This window comes from Nesoenas mayeri, assembly GCF_963082525.1.
Source record: "Nesoenas mayeri genome assembly, chromosome: 5".
NCBI lineage: Eukaryota > Metazoa > Chordata > Aves > Columbiformes > Columbidae > Nesoenas > Nesoenas mayeri.
The window spans coordinates 38,263,499-38,276,647 of NC_137548.1; the positions used below are offsets into that span (position 1 = coordinate 38,263,499).

Genomic DNA, 13,149 nt, shown 5'->3' on the forward strand with positions numbered 1-13,149 from the left:
GAGTGTTGCTTTTTATGTAAGTGGCAAAAGATTACATTAGGATTAGCCATTAGATTAGGAGCAGCCATCAGATTAGTAGGCTAGTTTAAAAATTTAGCAATTACACTATTTGTATTACTACACTCTAAACAAAGAATACTAATTTTGAAAAGGCTAAAGGTCTTCTGATTGAGAAGTAGATTTACTGCCCTAGTAAGTGTCCAAAAGTATACTTTCCTTCTCAACTGGTTTCTATTGACATTGTTAATGATTTCCATAGTATTACTGTTGAATAAATTGCTCTTTAAAAGATCATTTGTAGGGGAAAATATGAGTAGTTGCTGTCAGTGGGATTTTTTTTAATGTCAGGAGGGTGTTGCAACTAGGGAGTTGATGTCTTTAAACAATCTGAAGTGTTTCGTATTCTAACCTAGTTACATAACACTTTTTTTCTTTCTTTTCTATGAAATTCAGCTACCACAAGCCTGCTTGCAGCACTTTACAGTTTTATCTGTAGTATTGTGGCAGTAGCATTGTTATATGGACTGTGCTATGGTGCCCTGAAGGTGAGCAAAATTTTAGACACAGCATAACATACATGTTTTGGATTATGTTTTCTGCTTCCTAGTACCTTAGATACCTAAATATGCAGAAAGTTAATTAGAAATATTAGTGTGATTTGATAGGGTTTTATACTTGCTCAGCTGTGCTGTCAATAAAGGAGATGCAATGCAGGAACAACGCAGATTTCTTGCTTTTAAAATGTATATGATTTGTGCCTGCACTAATGGGGTGGGTTTTTTTTGGCTGAAAACATGACATTTACCTTCAGTTTCTTTCTACATTGATTCCTGAAAAAAAAAAAATGCCATAAGCAGCTTGTTTCTAGCACAGTCTTCATGTGTTGGTTTATTAACCTCTCAAAATGGCTCATGTGAGTATTGTCTCCAGTGCTTCAAACCAGAAGTAGTCTTTTCAGATTAATTGTTACTTGAAAAGAAACAAGGAAATAGTTTGTAGTGTCGAAGTGAAGATGCGTGCGTATCTAAAATGTTCAGTTGGCTGGAAAAAGGGGGAGGGGGAAAAAAAACCCACAACCAAACAGCTTTTCCTTGCTTGAAATGCCATTCTGTCTCAGTTCAAAATTAATTGTAGCATGTGCACCTTCCAACTCAGAATTGACTGGCTTTTTTCCGCCTTGGTGCAGAGAGTAATAAGTTGATAGAGGAAATACTCCCGTGGTACTCTTGCCTGCAGAAGATCATGAGCTTTCTGTGAATTTGTATGTTGGTTTCGTTAGCCTTGGTAAACATGTCTGTTCAAGATAAATGGGCTTTAGCAAAGAATCACTGTCTCATCTTTGCAGGCCCAGTACAGATCATGAAAACAAAACCACTTGATTAATCTGAATTCAGCACATTAGAAAAGATAAATCTGAGTAAAAACATACATAACTTTGAAAATCAATAACTGACTAAATTAAACTCTGAAGAACCTGTGGTCTCAAGGAATGCAGGAAATTCTTCATAAGGTTATAAAAACTGACTGTTTAATGATTAAGATGGTGTAGGCTTAAGGGATGTACACTATATTAGAATATCTGATCTGTAGTTAGGCAGAGGTAAATATTGAATAATATTTTTTGTGCTAAAAGTCCTGTTTCATTTTTGTGGAACTGTAGTTAACTTTTCCATTCTGTTACTACAATATACTTAATTCTTGTGTGTCAGATAAGTGTTATAGACTGTCTCTTTTTTTATTAACATTTCTTTTCTGTCTCCAGGATTCTTGGGATGGGCAGCATATTCCAGTTCTCTTCTCCATATTTTGTGGTTTGTTAGTGGCAATATCGTATCATCTCAGCAGACAAAGCAGTGACCCTTCTGTACTTTTGTAAGTGACTCAATTTCCAAAGGAAGAAGCAAGTTGCAAGGGAATGTTATTTATAATGGTAGATATTAGTACTGTTTGAACTGGTAGTCACCAGCATTATCCAAAATAGTATGATATTGGCTCAGTAATTGGAGAGAATCTCAAGGTTTGCAACTAGTTTCTCCACTAATAACAACTTTTTTTTGTGACTTCTTGCAAATCACTTGCATGCCAAAATCTAACTGCCTGCTGATGTTCTCTAAATTGCCAGTCAGGTGCTGTCGTTCTGCTAGCACATTTGTGCTGAACAACCTGTGCCCTATTGTGTATTTAAAGTAGTACTCAAAGCACTTGCTTAAGCTGAAGCCCAGATGTGGATTTTTTGAACTGTTTCTCTCACTTTGTTACTGTGTTCTCATCTTGCAAGCATACTCAAAACAGTTGTTCACTTAACTTCTTCTCAGATGCAAAATAAGGTTCTGTTTTGATGATGAGCATTCCTATCTAGCGTGGGGAGACATGTATTCATGTTGCTATTCTGAGTTGGAGTATTGATCTGATTATGAGAGTATTTCTGATTTGGTTAATAATTATAGGTGTAAAACAGAATAGTTCCAGTAGGAGGAACACCTCCCACAGAATAGCCAATAGATGCTCAATCGCACACCTGGGTTAGGCAGAGCTTGAACTTGGACTTAAGTTAGCCATAATGTTGGATGAATTTGATAAGCAGTAGTCAGGAATAGATAGTGAGTGGCCTCTTCTGTGAACAGGGAGATTAATGATTTGTTAGTATTCACACAGAAGAAAAATTCTTATATTTGGGCTGGCAACTAAACCTTGTCCAGTTACTTAGTTCAGGTGACTTTACTCCATTGGTATGAGGTCCTTGTCCCTAAATACCTGGTATTTTATTCTTTCCAAGTACCAAAGTCTGAATGCTGTTTGACCTGTAAGTGTATCTATTTAGCCAGATCTGGCACAGTTAAACATTGCAATATGTAGTTGGCTTTGAAGATCTAGGCCTCATTCTGTAGTGATCTTCCTGTCTGTAAGATGAAATTAGACATTTCTATACCACACAGGGTATTATAAGAAACATCATGTTGAGGGGTTGCAAGACACTTAGATACAGCTAGCAGTGCTGCATATGGCCTTCTCAAAGCTTAGGTTATAAGTGTGGTGGGTTTTTTTGTTGTTGTTTTTTGTTGTTGTTGTTGGTTTTTTAGGGCTTTAGTACCAGCAAGGTCTGTGAAGCGTGTAGTAGTCTGATCGGCACAGCTAGTTATTTAGTCAGGATACTTTTTTTTGGGGGGGTTACAGTTGAAGTTTGAATTAAAACAAGGAATTATTGGTGTTCTACTTGGTGTTGACAAATAGACTGCTTGTGAACTTTGCTCTGAGTTACATTTCTGTTCAGTTATTTATGAACTAAAGTTTTGTTTCATGAGTGCTAAGAATACCACTTAAAATTCAGTATTTGTTCAGTTACCTGTTTGGTACTGGAGAAACTGCTGTTTGAACAACATCTGGCTACTTATCTTTAATGGTGATCATTGTGTACAACCAGAGAACTAATTCTTTTATCATGTTGAGATCTCATCTGTGTAAATTTGGTCAGCCATGTGAAAGCACTACATATACCAGGATTATTTTTTCTTGTAATAGAACTTTTGACTTTGTTATTCTTCTAAAACCACATAGAACAATACATGCTTTTCAATGGCTTCTATTTTCTCTGTCTTAAAGCTCTTTAGTGCAATCAAAATTTTTTCCTAATTCTGAAGACAAAAACCCTGAGGATCCTCTGTCTGAAGTAAAAGATCCTTTACCTGAAAAGCTTAGAAATTCTGTGGTAAGTAGGATTTTAAATTATTCTTTTAATTCAGTCTAAGCATTTACTATGTTTGTATGGCATCAGTCTGGATCTTGGCTCACAACACTTGTTAAATACCATGGTGTTAATTAGAATAGATATCAGTGTTTTCTTTAAATCTGCAGATGAACCGATGTACTACACTAAGAGTATAATGCCTATATTGCATTTTAAGTTACTTAAAAGGAGGCATGTGGGAGTTGGAGTTTCATAGTGTGAATTCAGTGAAGTATCATTGAGGATTTTCTTCTAGGACATATTGATAGTAATAAATGGTACTTGCTTTTGTACAGAAGTTAGTGGGGAAGAGTTATTGGTGGCAAAACTGTATTAACTCAGGATTTGTAGTAATTGTGAGGAAGACCTTTGTGTTCGCTGTTCCAGAAGCAGAAAATAAAAATGGTGGAAACGGTTATGGGTTTTTTGTGATTTTATTTTTTAAGAGCAGACATAACCTGTTCTGTTTACATTGGCACATACTCTGAATTTTTAGTACAAATTCACTCTAAGTATTTATGAAAGTAGTAATATTTAAACCTTGTTCTTTTTCACACAGTGGAGCAGTAAGTAAAAAGACTTACGGAGATTTTTATGTTTAACATGTACAAATGAAGTTTGAATATTCATTTAACCTTGTGTACGTCTCGACTGTAGGGTAATAATCCTGTAGGAAAGTTGTATCCCAAGAAGTTAAGGCCTTGCACCGATAACTACTCTCTGTAATTACCTGGCCGATTTGGGGTAGTTATTCCTTTTAATGATTTTTCTGGACTGGAAATAAATAGTACTGTATTTAGAGCTGGGAACGGGTCTAATCCTGGAGACTCGAGTTGTAGTGGCTCTAAGCTCGTATTGCCCCCTTGTGACTGAGTCTGGCATGACTCATTTTGTTAATTTTTTTGTCTGTAATCAACAGTTTATGTTCAGTTTTTAGGGGTAACAGGAAATTCAGACTCATTCCTCAGGATTATTCCAAAGCTATCCTTCACCTTCCTGCAGAGAAGGGGATAAAAGGATTAAAGAGCCTAGATATTCCAAATAGTTGTTGGCTCTGTCTAGGCAGCTGTTTTCAAGAGCTCTTAATTGGCCCACAGTCTAAGCAAGTTCTTAGATCACAAATGGGAAAATGGGTCACACATCCAGCTCTTCCATCAGTGCTGCAGAGGGTCTTTATACCCCATCACAGTCCAGAATGAGAGAATGATTTGGTATATTAATTTCTTATGCTTGACTTTGGCTATGTGTCTTTCCACTTAACTCATTTGAAATAATGGTCCTCACTGCAATATTTATGTTGTGAACTTTCTCATCATTTCACTGGAAGTAATTAACACTGGCATAACTTGAAAATCTTTAATCAGTTATTGCTGATGGGTATAAAGAGTCTGAAGAGGACAACCAAAGCTGGTATTTTCTAAAATTGTTCTGTTTTGACTCCCCAGAGTGAACGACTGCAGTCTGACCTGATTGTGTGTATAGTCATTGGTGTACTCTATTTTGCAATTCACGTCAGTACGGTATTTACAGTTTTACAGGTAAGCTGTTCTATAATGTCTGCCATTTGTCTTCTGTATTCGATCATTCTAATGTGATATCAGGCTTATCCCGGTGTGGTGCATTGTGTCTTCTGACTAGACTTAGATGGTCTTTACATATATAGTGTGACAAGTATATGACTGAAGATCTTTACATTCTGGTTTTGTGTGCTTAAAACCTCTTCTTTCCCTGCTCTTTCCTAGTTTCTTCTTAGATTCTGGGGTTTTATGTTAGTCTCTGAAGAAAAAAAAAAAAGCTGCCTTTTGCTTCATCCCTTTCAGTTAAATAGTGTCAATATTGTTTTGGAGTAAGGAAAAATGAAACTTTAAAAAACAAACCTTTTAAACTTTTTTGAAAGATTGAGGAGCTGAACTCAGCAATTGTATGCTAGTGTGGCTGTGTGTAGACTCTAGTGTAGGGGAGTACCCTGCACTGGGATGGTTATTTACAGGACTTGAATGAGCCTTTGAGTTTCAAGTTTTTTACTTGTCTGTCTAGCTAATACTGCTACTTCAGATACTTTTAATGTGCGTCTGTGACTCCTGCTTGATGATGATGATATGGGATCAGATCCTGTGCTTGCATTTGTTTAAAGGCATTTGCCTAAGGAGTTGCAATTGCTGAATTCCTTATTTTGGTATTCCTGCAATGGAACCATTGGTTAGCTTATGGACAGCCGTATGTCAGGCAAATGAAAGTTTCTTGCATGTATTTAGAAGGATTTTACCCTTCCACTGATACCTACAGTTAAAGTAAGAAACCAGTTTTAAAAAGCATGTGTGCAGGTAGCTTCCTGGTTTTCAGGTGAAGTGTCCTGTTTAAGCAGGTGTACTAGTTTTTTCTAAGGAAAATATCTCTTCTATTGTATGGCTGGACTGCAGCATTCCTCCTTGATTGCGTTCTCCCACATTTGAGAAATTTGGCTATATGTTCTTCACCAGTTCTGTAGCTTAATAGGCTTAGGCTTCATGGAGTTTCTGAATCAAGAGCTTATAACAAGGTAACAGAATCTTAATGTTGCTGTACCCTATATAGAAATATAGGGAAAATGTTAATGTTTAGAAATTGTTACTGTAAAATCCAGCCTTCATACCATGTTAATATAGTACTATTTTATGACTTTGGTGAAGGAGTTCAGTCTTGGTGGAGACTTCTTATTCACCTTCTTCTCAGGAGACTAATGATTTGTTTTTCCTTATGCTTATACCTCCTTTTATCTGGCAGACAGAAATGTAAATTGGGTTTAGCTATGAAAGGATAATAGCTTTATAATTTGTAAGATGAAATGGAGATGGGTCAAAAACAATGGACTATGAAGGAAGATCAGTGTATTATTTGTACTGTGAATGCTTTTCAACTTAGTGAAAATTTGTTAGAAGAAGACAGTTTATTCTCTCACAGGCATTTTTCTTTTGATCTTAAAAGTTTGTAGTACAGCTTCTCATGAAGAACAGTTCCCAACTTACTAATTAATACAGGAGCACTTGCCTAGATGCTAGAAGAGGTATTACATTATTAGTGTATGATTTCGTTTATGAAGCACAAACCTTAATTTTTCCAATTCTTCTTTTTAGCCTATTTTAAGTTATGTTCTCTATGCATTGGTGGGTACGGTAGGCTTTGTGACCCATTATGTTCTGCCTCAACTCCGAAAGCAACTTCCTTGGCATTGCTTTTCTCACCCGTTGCTGAAAACCAAGGAATACTATCAATTTGAAGTCCGAAGTAAGTATCATTCATAACACTTTCTTGAACTTGTTATAGTTGCTGACCAACTTGTGTTACTTATTGATACTCTCTATTTTTTCTTTATTCTCATCAGTGCAGTAGATAATGACATCTGGTATAGAAATATCTTATTTTCTCAGTTTCTCATGCTTTGATTCAGCAACATTTTATGTATTTATTAACTGATGTTGACAATACATGACGTGCTAATATCTCATAGCAGTTCCACTAAAGCAGTCTTCAAAATCTTAAATTGTGAAGTTTGGCCTAATAATTGCCTCAATATTTTTTTTTTTAATAAAGGTAGAGTATGTTTCACTAGATATTTCTTCAAGATAGTATGTCTTCAAATGTTCTGGAGGATTAGTTATGGTGAACACTGTCAGATATCACCTTGGCATGGGTTTGATTCTTAATGGTATTGTTGACATGTTTAACAATAGAAAGTAGTGCAAGTAGCCTGCTAATGGTAAAACACACTAAGGGACCAGTCTTGCTAGTTGATCTGCATAGACACACACTTGTACCTCGTGTTAAAGCTGCGTCAATGACTAGTTGTCCTTATGGTTTCTGGTATAGAAAATGAACTTCATTTTTTTTCTGGGGCTTATCTGGGCATGTGCAGTCATTCATAGCAGCAAAGTGGGCTGGCCCCTTTTCTGGCCTCTTCCAAGTATACCTTTAACCCTTTATGTATGCAGCAGTGTTTAATATAACTTTTGACATAGGCTCTTCCAGGCTATATTTATACTGCCTTGTAAAATTTTCTCCTTTTCATTTGCATCAATTTGAAACATGGCAGTCCTGTAACATATTTTGCAATTATTGTAGGACATCAAAGAAGTTCTAATGTCTCAGACATTTGTGTTGGCAGGTTACATATGCTCTTTTATATTGTGGAGTCATAAACCAGAAATCTTTTGGTTTGAATGTGGTTGGAAAACATCCTTTTGCATGAGAGAAGATGTGTAATGTCAAACAGCTTCAGCAGTATCGGTCCTGAAATTATTGAAGAAGTGGCAAACCAGTTTGTTTCCTGCCATGTGCAGTGAGCAAGAAGCTTGCAAACTGTTAAATTATAATACATTTTGTATGGATGTGTAGCAGTGTAAAACTCTACTGGGTATACCAACAGTAGCTTACAAGGAGCTTCTCTTTATTTCAGTTAGAGAAAACAATGAAAGTCCAGTGCGAGAATACAGTTAATGTTTGGTTCAACAAATTACTTGTATCAAGAATCTTTATTCTATTAGCTGAGTTTGATTTAACAGTACAATCTGATATTTTTCTTTTTAATATACCTTGATAGATGCTGCACATGTTATGTGGTTTGAGAAACTTCACATTTGGCTCCTTTTTGTAGAGAAGAATGTTATCTATCCACTGATAGTCCTCAATGAGCTTAGTAGCAGCGCTAAGAATATTGCTAGTCCAAAGAAACTGGATACTGAGTAAGTAGAAAAGGCTGTCAAGTAATCTGAGTATGTCTGCTGTGGTGGGAAATTAAATGGTGAGTTCTGACCTCAATGGGAAGACAGTTAATGCTGTTGCCTTAAAACTAAGGCAAGGAATAGATATTTTACTTTATTTCAAAGCTCTTACAGAACCGAGTCACCTTGCTGACTTCAACTGAATGGAGCATTACAGTGTTAAATTAGGAAACCACAGGAAGATAAATCATTAAATTCATAGCATATACTATAAAGATTGCATGTTGCAGAATTATCTGGTATTGGGATATTAGAATTTCCTTGTTGATCTTCAGAGTCTAGAATATGATTATCTGGACTGCAAGTTCAAGACAGTGATAGCATGTTCTGGTTTTGGGGTGGGGGAGGGTGTGTTTGGTTTTTTTTTTAGGTCTAAATTAGATCCTTGGATGTAGTAAGTTCTTCCTTGGGGTTTATTACTCTTGTCACTGTAAGACCTTTGGGAGGAATATTGCCATTACATTACTTTAATGTTATTTTTATAACTGTTTGATGTGCCAGTTACTATCTCTAGAAATGATTAGTGCTGTAAGTTTATAATTAAGTTGCAATTCCCCCAGTATCAGCTAGAGCAGTATAGTTATGCAGGAAATAACACAGTGCTCATTAAAAATGTCCTCTTGCTGATTAATCTGGAGTACTTATGGCATTTTTGCATCTCAATATGCATAACCTAAGTTAAAGACGAGGTGTTTTGTTTTTTTTTTTTTCCAAGAGTACAGGGATATTTCACCTCTGATTTTTATTATTTTTTTTAGTGAAACTCGTACAAATAGTGCTAATCCTTGAACACTGGCTTGAAAGTACTGATAGAAAGACTTGAGTACTAACATTAAAAAAAAAAATTGTAAAGCTGTCTTTAAGAAAAAAAAAAGCAAACCAACAAACCTGACTTGCCCAGCACCCCCCCCAACTCCAAACCTTGAGTTTGTTGCTGTCATACAATGCCAAACTATTCAATGTAGGTGGTTGTCTTTAAACCCCTTTCAGACAGCAGATAAGTAACTATTTTGTTTGAATTTCTTATACAGGTTGGGTGCTTTAATGATCACAATAGCTGGCTTGAAGTTACTGCGTTCATCATTCAGTAGCCCGACGTGCCAGTATGTCACTGTTATTTTCACAGTGCTCTTCTTTACTTTTGATTACAAAAGTTTTACTGAGACCATGCTGCTAGATCTCTTCTTCATGTCCATACTCTTCAGCAAGGTAACTTTAACTCTCTGTTTCTAGGTGCTTCAGGTCATCAAAAAGGGAAAGCAGGTAGTCCTACCTGATAGGTAATCTTCCAGATCATCAGTCCTATCGGTACTGTAATCAGTATGCTCTAAGATGGCCAAGACTTCTCCTTTCCAAAGCACTTATGTTTGCTTGAGAAAGCGTATGTAGCTTTCGAAACATCCCATGAGTTTCTGTTAGTAGAACAATGAAGTGCATATTATGCCACTTGCTTCATTATTACATCCTTTTGCAAGTCCAGGCTTCTGGTAGACCCGTAAGAGTTCTAGGGTAACCAGTAAATTCCTTGGGGTATTTCTGTACTGCAAAGCATGTTGATTCTCAGCCAAATCACTAATTTTTATCTTTTTTTTTTTCTTTTTTCCTATAGCTTTGGGAACTCTTTTATAAATTGAGATTTGTATATACCTACATTGCTCCCTGGCAGATCACGTGGGGATCTGCCTTCCATGCTTTCGCCCAGCCCTTTGCTGTGCCACGTATCCTTTGAAAATGCAAACTTCGTCCTGAAGTTGTGTATAACTTCCAAATGTTGCTTTATAATGGATTATGTATTATGGGCTAAATCTACTGAAAGAATAGGTTTGTCTAGTGAGTATTCGTGAAAAACTGTGAATGCTTTCTGCCTTGCTACAATGCTATGAATTATACAGTAGCCAATAGAGTAGGAATAGAATTCTGACACAAAAACATGGAGCAGGAGTTATTTCATTATGAAAACGTCACAGCTTTTCCTCTGACAGTCATTCCCTTTTTCAAGAGTTAACTAACTCTGGGTTTAGTTCTTGAGTTTTGCATTTTAAGCTTCTGTAGACTGGTTTGAATGGAGTGAGTTATTAATAACATTTTCTGTAGAATTTTGAGGAAGAGAATAATCACTGTCTGTTGCCAAATTTTCACCTATTTTTGTTTTTAAAAACAAACGTAATCCCCTTACTGTTGGAGATGCTGTAAAGATACTTTGCATAAAAATTCTTAGAGACTTTGTTTTGCTCCTAATTGGTGTTGCTGTATATTTCAGGTACCATCACAGAAGCTTGAAAAAACGTAGTTGTTGCTTTGCTTTCCTTAATTCTGTTATCCTACAGATTCTGCAATGTTGTTTGTCCAAGCAGCTGTGTCAGCTTTCTTCTCTACTCCACTGAACCCTTTTCTAGGAAGTGCAATATTTATCACTTCATATGCCAGGCCTGTAAAATTCTGGGAGAGAGACTACAAGTAAGTGAAATAAGACCTTTAAAGTTTAATTTTTTTTTTAATAATAATATAACTATGGCTAAAGGTGTTAGTTTGGTTGTTTTTGTTGGTGCTATTTTTTTCCCAGGGAAAACTAGTCTATAGCAGTGAAAGTTTTCAATGACCTTGTTTCTGAAATGCTATAGCAGCTGTTTATTTTATTAGCAGCATTTGCTTTAGCTTCTTAAGGAATTTCTACTTTGAGGTATGCTCCCCTGGTATTTTTTTTACATAAAAATTATGGTATTGTAAAGGGCAATCTTAATCGGGAAGTGAATTTATATACAAAAATGTTTTGGCAGAGGTAGTTCATAACTACAATTGGCCTGTGTTCATTAGTGCTCAATTCACAGCTAAAACTGACTAACCTCAGTATAAAAATCTTGAAATATTTTTTGATCAAGGTGGGATCAGTAGTAAAAGATTCTTCATGTCAGATGATACCTCCTTGTGTTTTATTTCACTGATGTTCACTATTGTGGATGGAGATCAGACCAGTGAAATGTTAAATAAACAGCATAGGGCAAGATGAGTGGGTAGTTCTGGTGTTCATGGAGAATTTTTCATTTCACTGCTTTATTGCCTTTTTTCCCCTTCTGACACTACAACAGTTTAAATACAATGTTCCGAATGTTATGTTAAAGATTGAAGGTTTTAACTTCAGCCAGTGAAATAATAACTTCCTGAAAATTGCCCTTTCAGTATAGTCTACTGGAACTTTAGCTGTGCCAATTTAATAATTAAGTTTATTTGTCACATCTAAAGCTTTATTTTCTTAGATAAATATACTATATACACTTATATCTAGAGCTAAATATTATTCTATGCCTACCTGCTGTGGAAAAACTGTATTAGATATTGCATCATAATGGTATTATAGGCAGAAAATACTTTTACATATGAGAAGTGCAGCATATTTGAATATAAAATGATTTTAAAGTAACTTTTAGAAACTGTCAGTGGGAATATTTTTGCAACATTTTCATTCTTTTAGTAGTTTCTTCCCTTAGATTTTCTTATGGTAATACATTTTGTATTAAGTATACTTTATTTTCAGCACGAAGCGTGTGGATCATTCAAATACAAGACTTGCTTCCCAGCTTGATCGAAATCCAGGTAGCTTTCCTAGTCTGATTTTGGTGGGTTTGGGGTTTTTTTAGGTGGATATATGTTTTTGGTAGTGGTGGTTTTTTCAACTTTAAATGGCTTTTACAGGATTTTTATAGGATTTGCGATCAGTTTGCCCTCTGATCTTCTCCAACTATGCCCAGCCTTCCTGTTCTGTCTACTGTTATTTTCTCCTGTCATCTTTATTTTCCTTTATTCCTTAGACTTTCTTGTAAGTTTTTTTGTTTCTCCCTTTGTGCATGTCTGCTTTACTTCATTTGTAACTGCAGTATGCATAAAGTTGTCTTGCTTTTTATTCTTCTTAAGTAATTAAAAAAAGCCAAATGTTATTTGACGGTATCTCAATGTCACAGTGGTGAGACCAGTATAGCTGTCATTACTGAGGTACTTCTGTGCTCATTTGCTTTTGCACTTTATGTGGAATAGGTTGATGTGAGATGCATGAGTGGAACTGAAAGAATAATTTGGAAAATGGAGGAGTGACTAAGGAGGGGAAAACTTGGTCAGAAATACTAAATGTCACTTAGTATTCATTTGGAGTAGTTGTCCCTTAAAAAAAAAAGGAGGGGGTGGGTGGAGAATGACCTTGAAACAATGTTGCTGTTAAGAAAAGTGTACATTCAATGTGAAGTGATAATTGACATTCAAGCTCAATACTTTTTCTGCAGATTCAGAAAATAACCCAAACCCAATCTTTCTGCAGGTTCAGATGATAACAACCTGAATTCAATCTTCTACGAACATTTAACACGTTCTCTTCAGCACAGCCTATGTGGAGACTTGTTGTTGGGTCGGTGGGGAAACTACAGTACTGGGGACTGCTTCATCCTAGCCTCTGACTACCTCAATGCACTAGTACACCTTATAGAGATAGGAAATGGCTTGGTCACCTTCCAGCTGAGGGGGCTTGAATTCAGAGGTGAGTATGTTACACAACCTTAACTGCTTGTACTAAAAAGTGGACTTCTGCTTTGTTAACTTATTTTCAGTTCTATCCTGTAAACTAATTGATGTGAAAATGGGCTTCTACCTCTGTTGTTTGTGAGGAAAACTAGCTTGCTCTAA

At 36.0% G+C, this 13,149-nt stretch overlaps 1 protein-coding gene across 5 annotated transcripts in view; it reads left to right on the forward strand.

Moving 5' to 3' along the window:
* The window catches only part of PCNX1 (pecanex 1), an 86,268-nt gene that overhangs the window by 55,928 nt on the left and 17,191 nt on the right, over nt 1-13,149 (forward strand). For all 5 annotated transcript variants that reach the window (XM_080344852.1, XM_080344848.1, XM_080344849.1 and 2 more), the window contains 11 exons: nt 454-545; nt 1,763-1,872; nt 3,601-3,706; nt 5,170-5,262; nt 6,838-6,988; nt 8,301-8,442; nt 9,513-9,690; nt 10,091-10,199; nt 10,809-10,938; nt 12,014-12,072; nt 12,788-13,003. In XM_080344852.1, the coding sequence (XP_080200978.1) occupies nt 454-545; nt 1,763-1,872; nt 3,601-3,706; nt 5,170-5,262; nt 6,838-6,988; nt 8,301-8,442; nt 9,513-9,690; nt 10,091-10,199; nt 10,809-10,938; nt 12,014-12,072; nt 12,788-13,003 (1,386 nt within the window). The remainder of the gene's footprint in view (nt 1-453; nt 546-1,762; nt 1,873-3,600; nt 3,707-5,169; nt 5,263-6,837; nt 6,989-8,300; nt 8,443-9,512; nt 9,691-10,090; nt 10,200-10,808; nt 10,939-12,013; nt 12,073-12,787; nt 13,004-13,149) is intronic.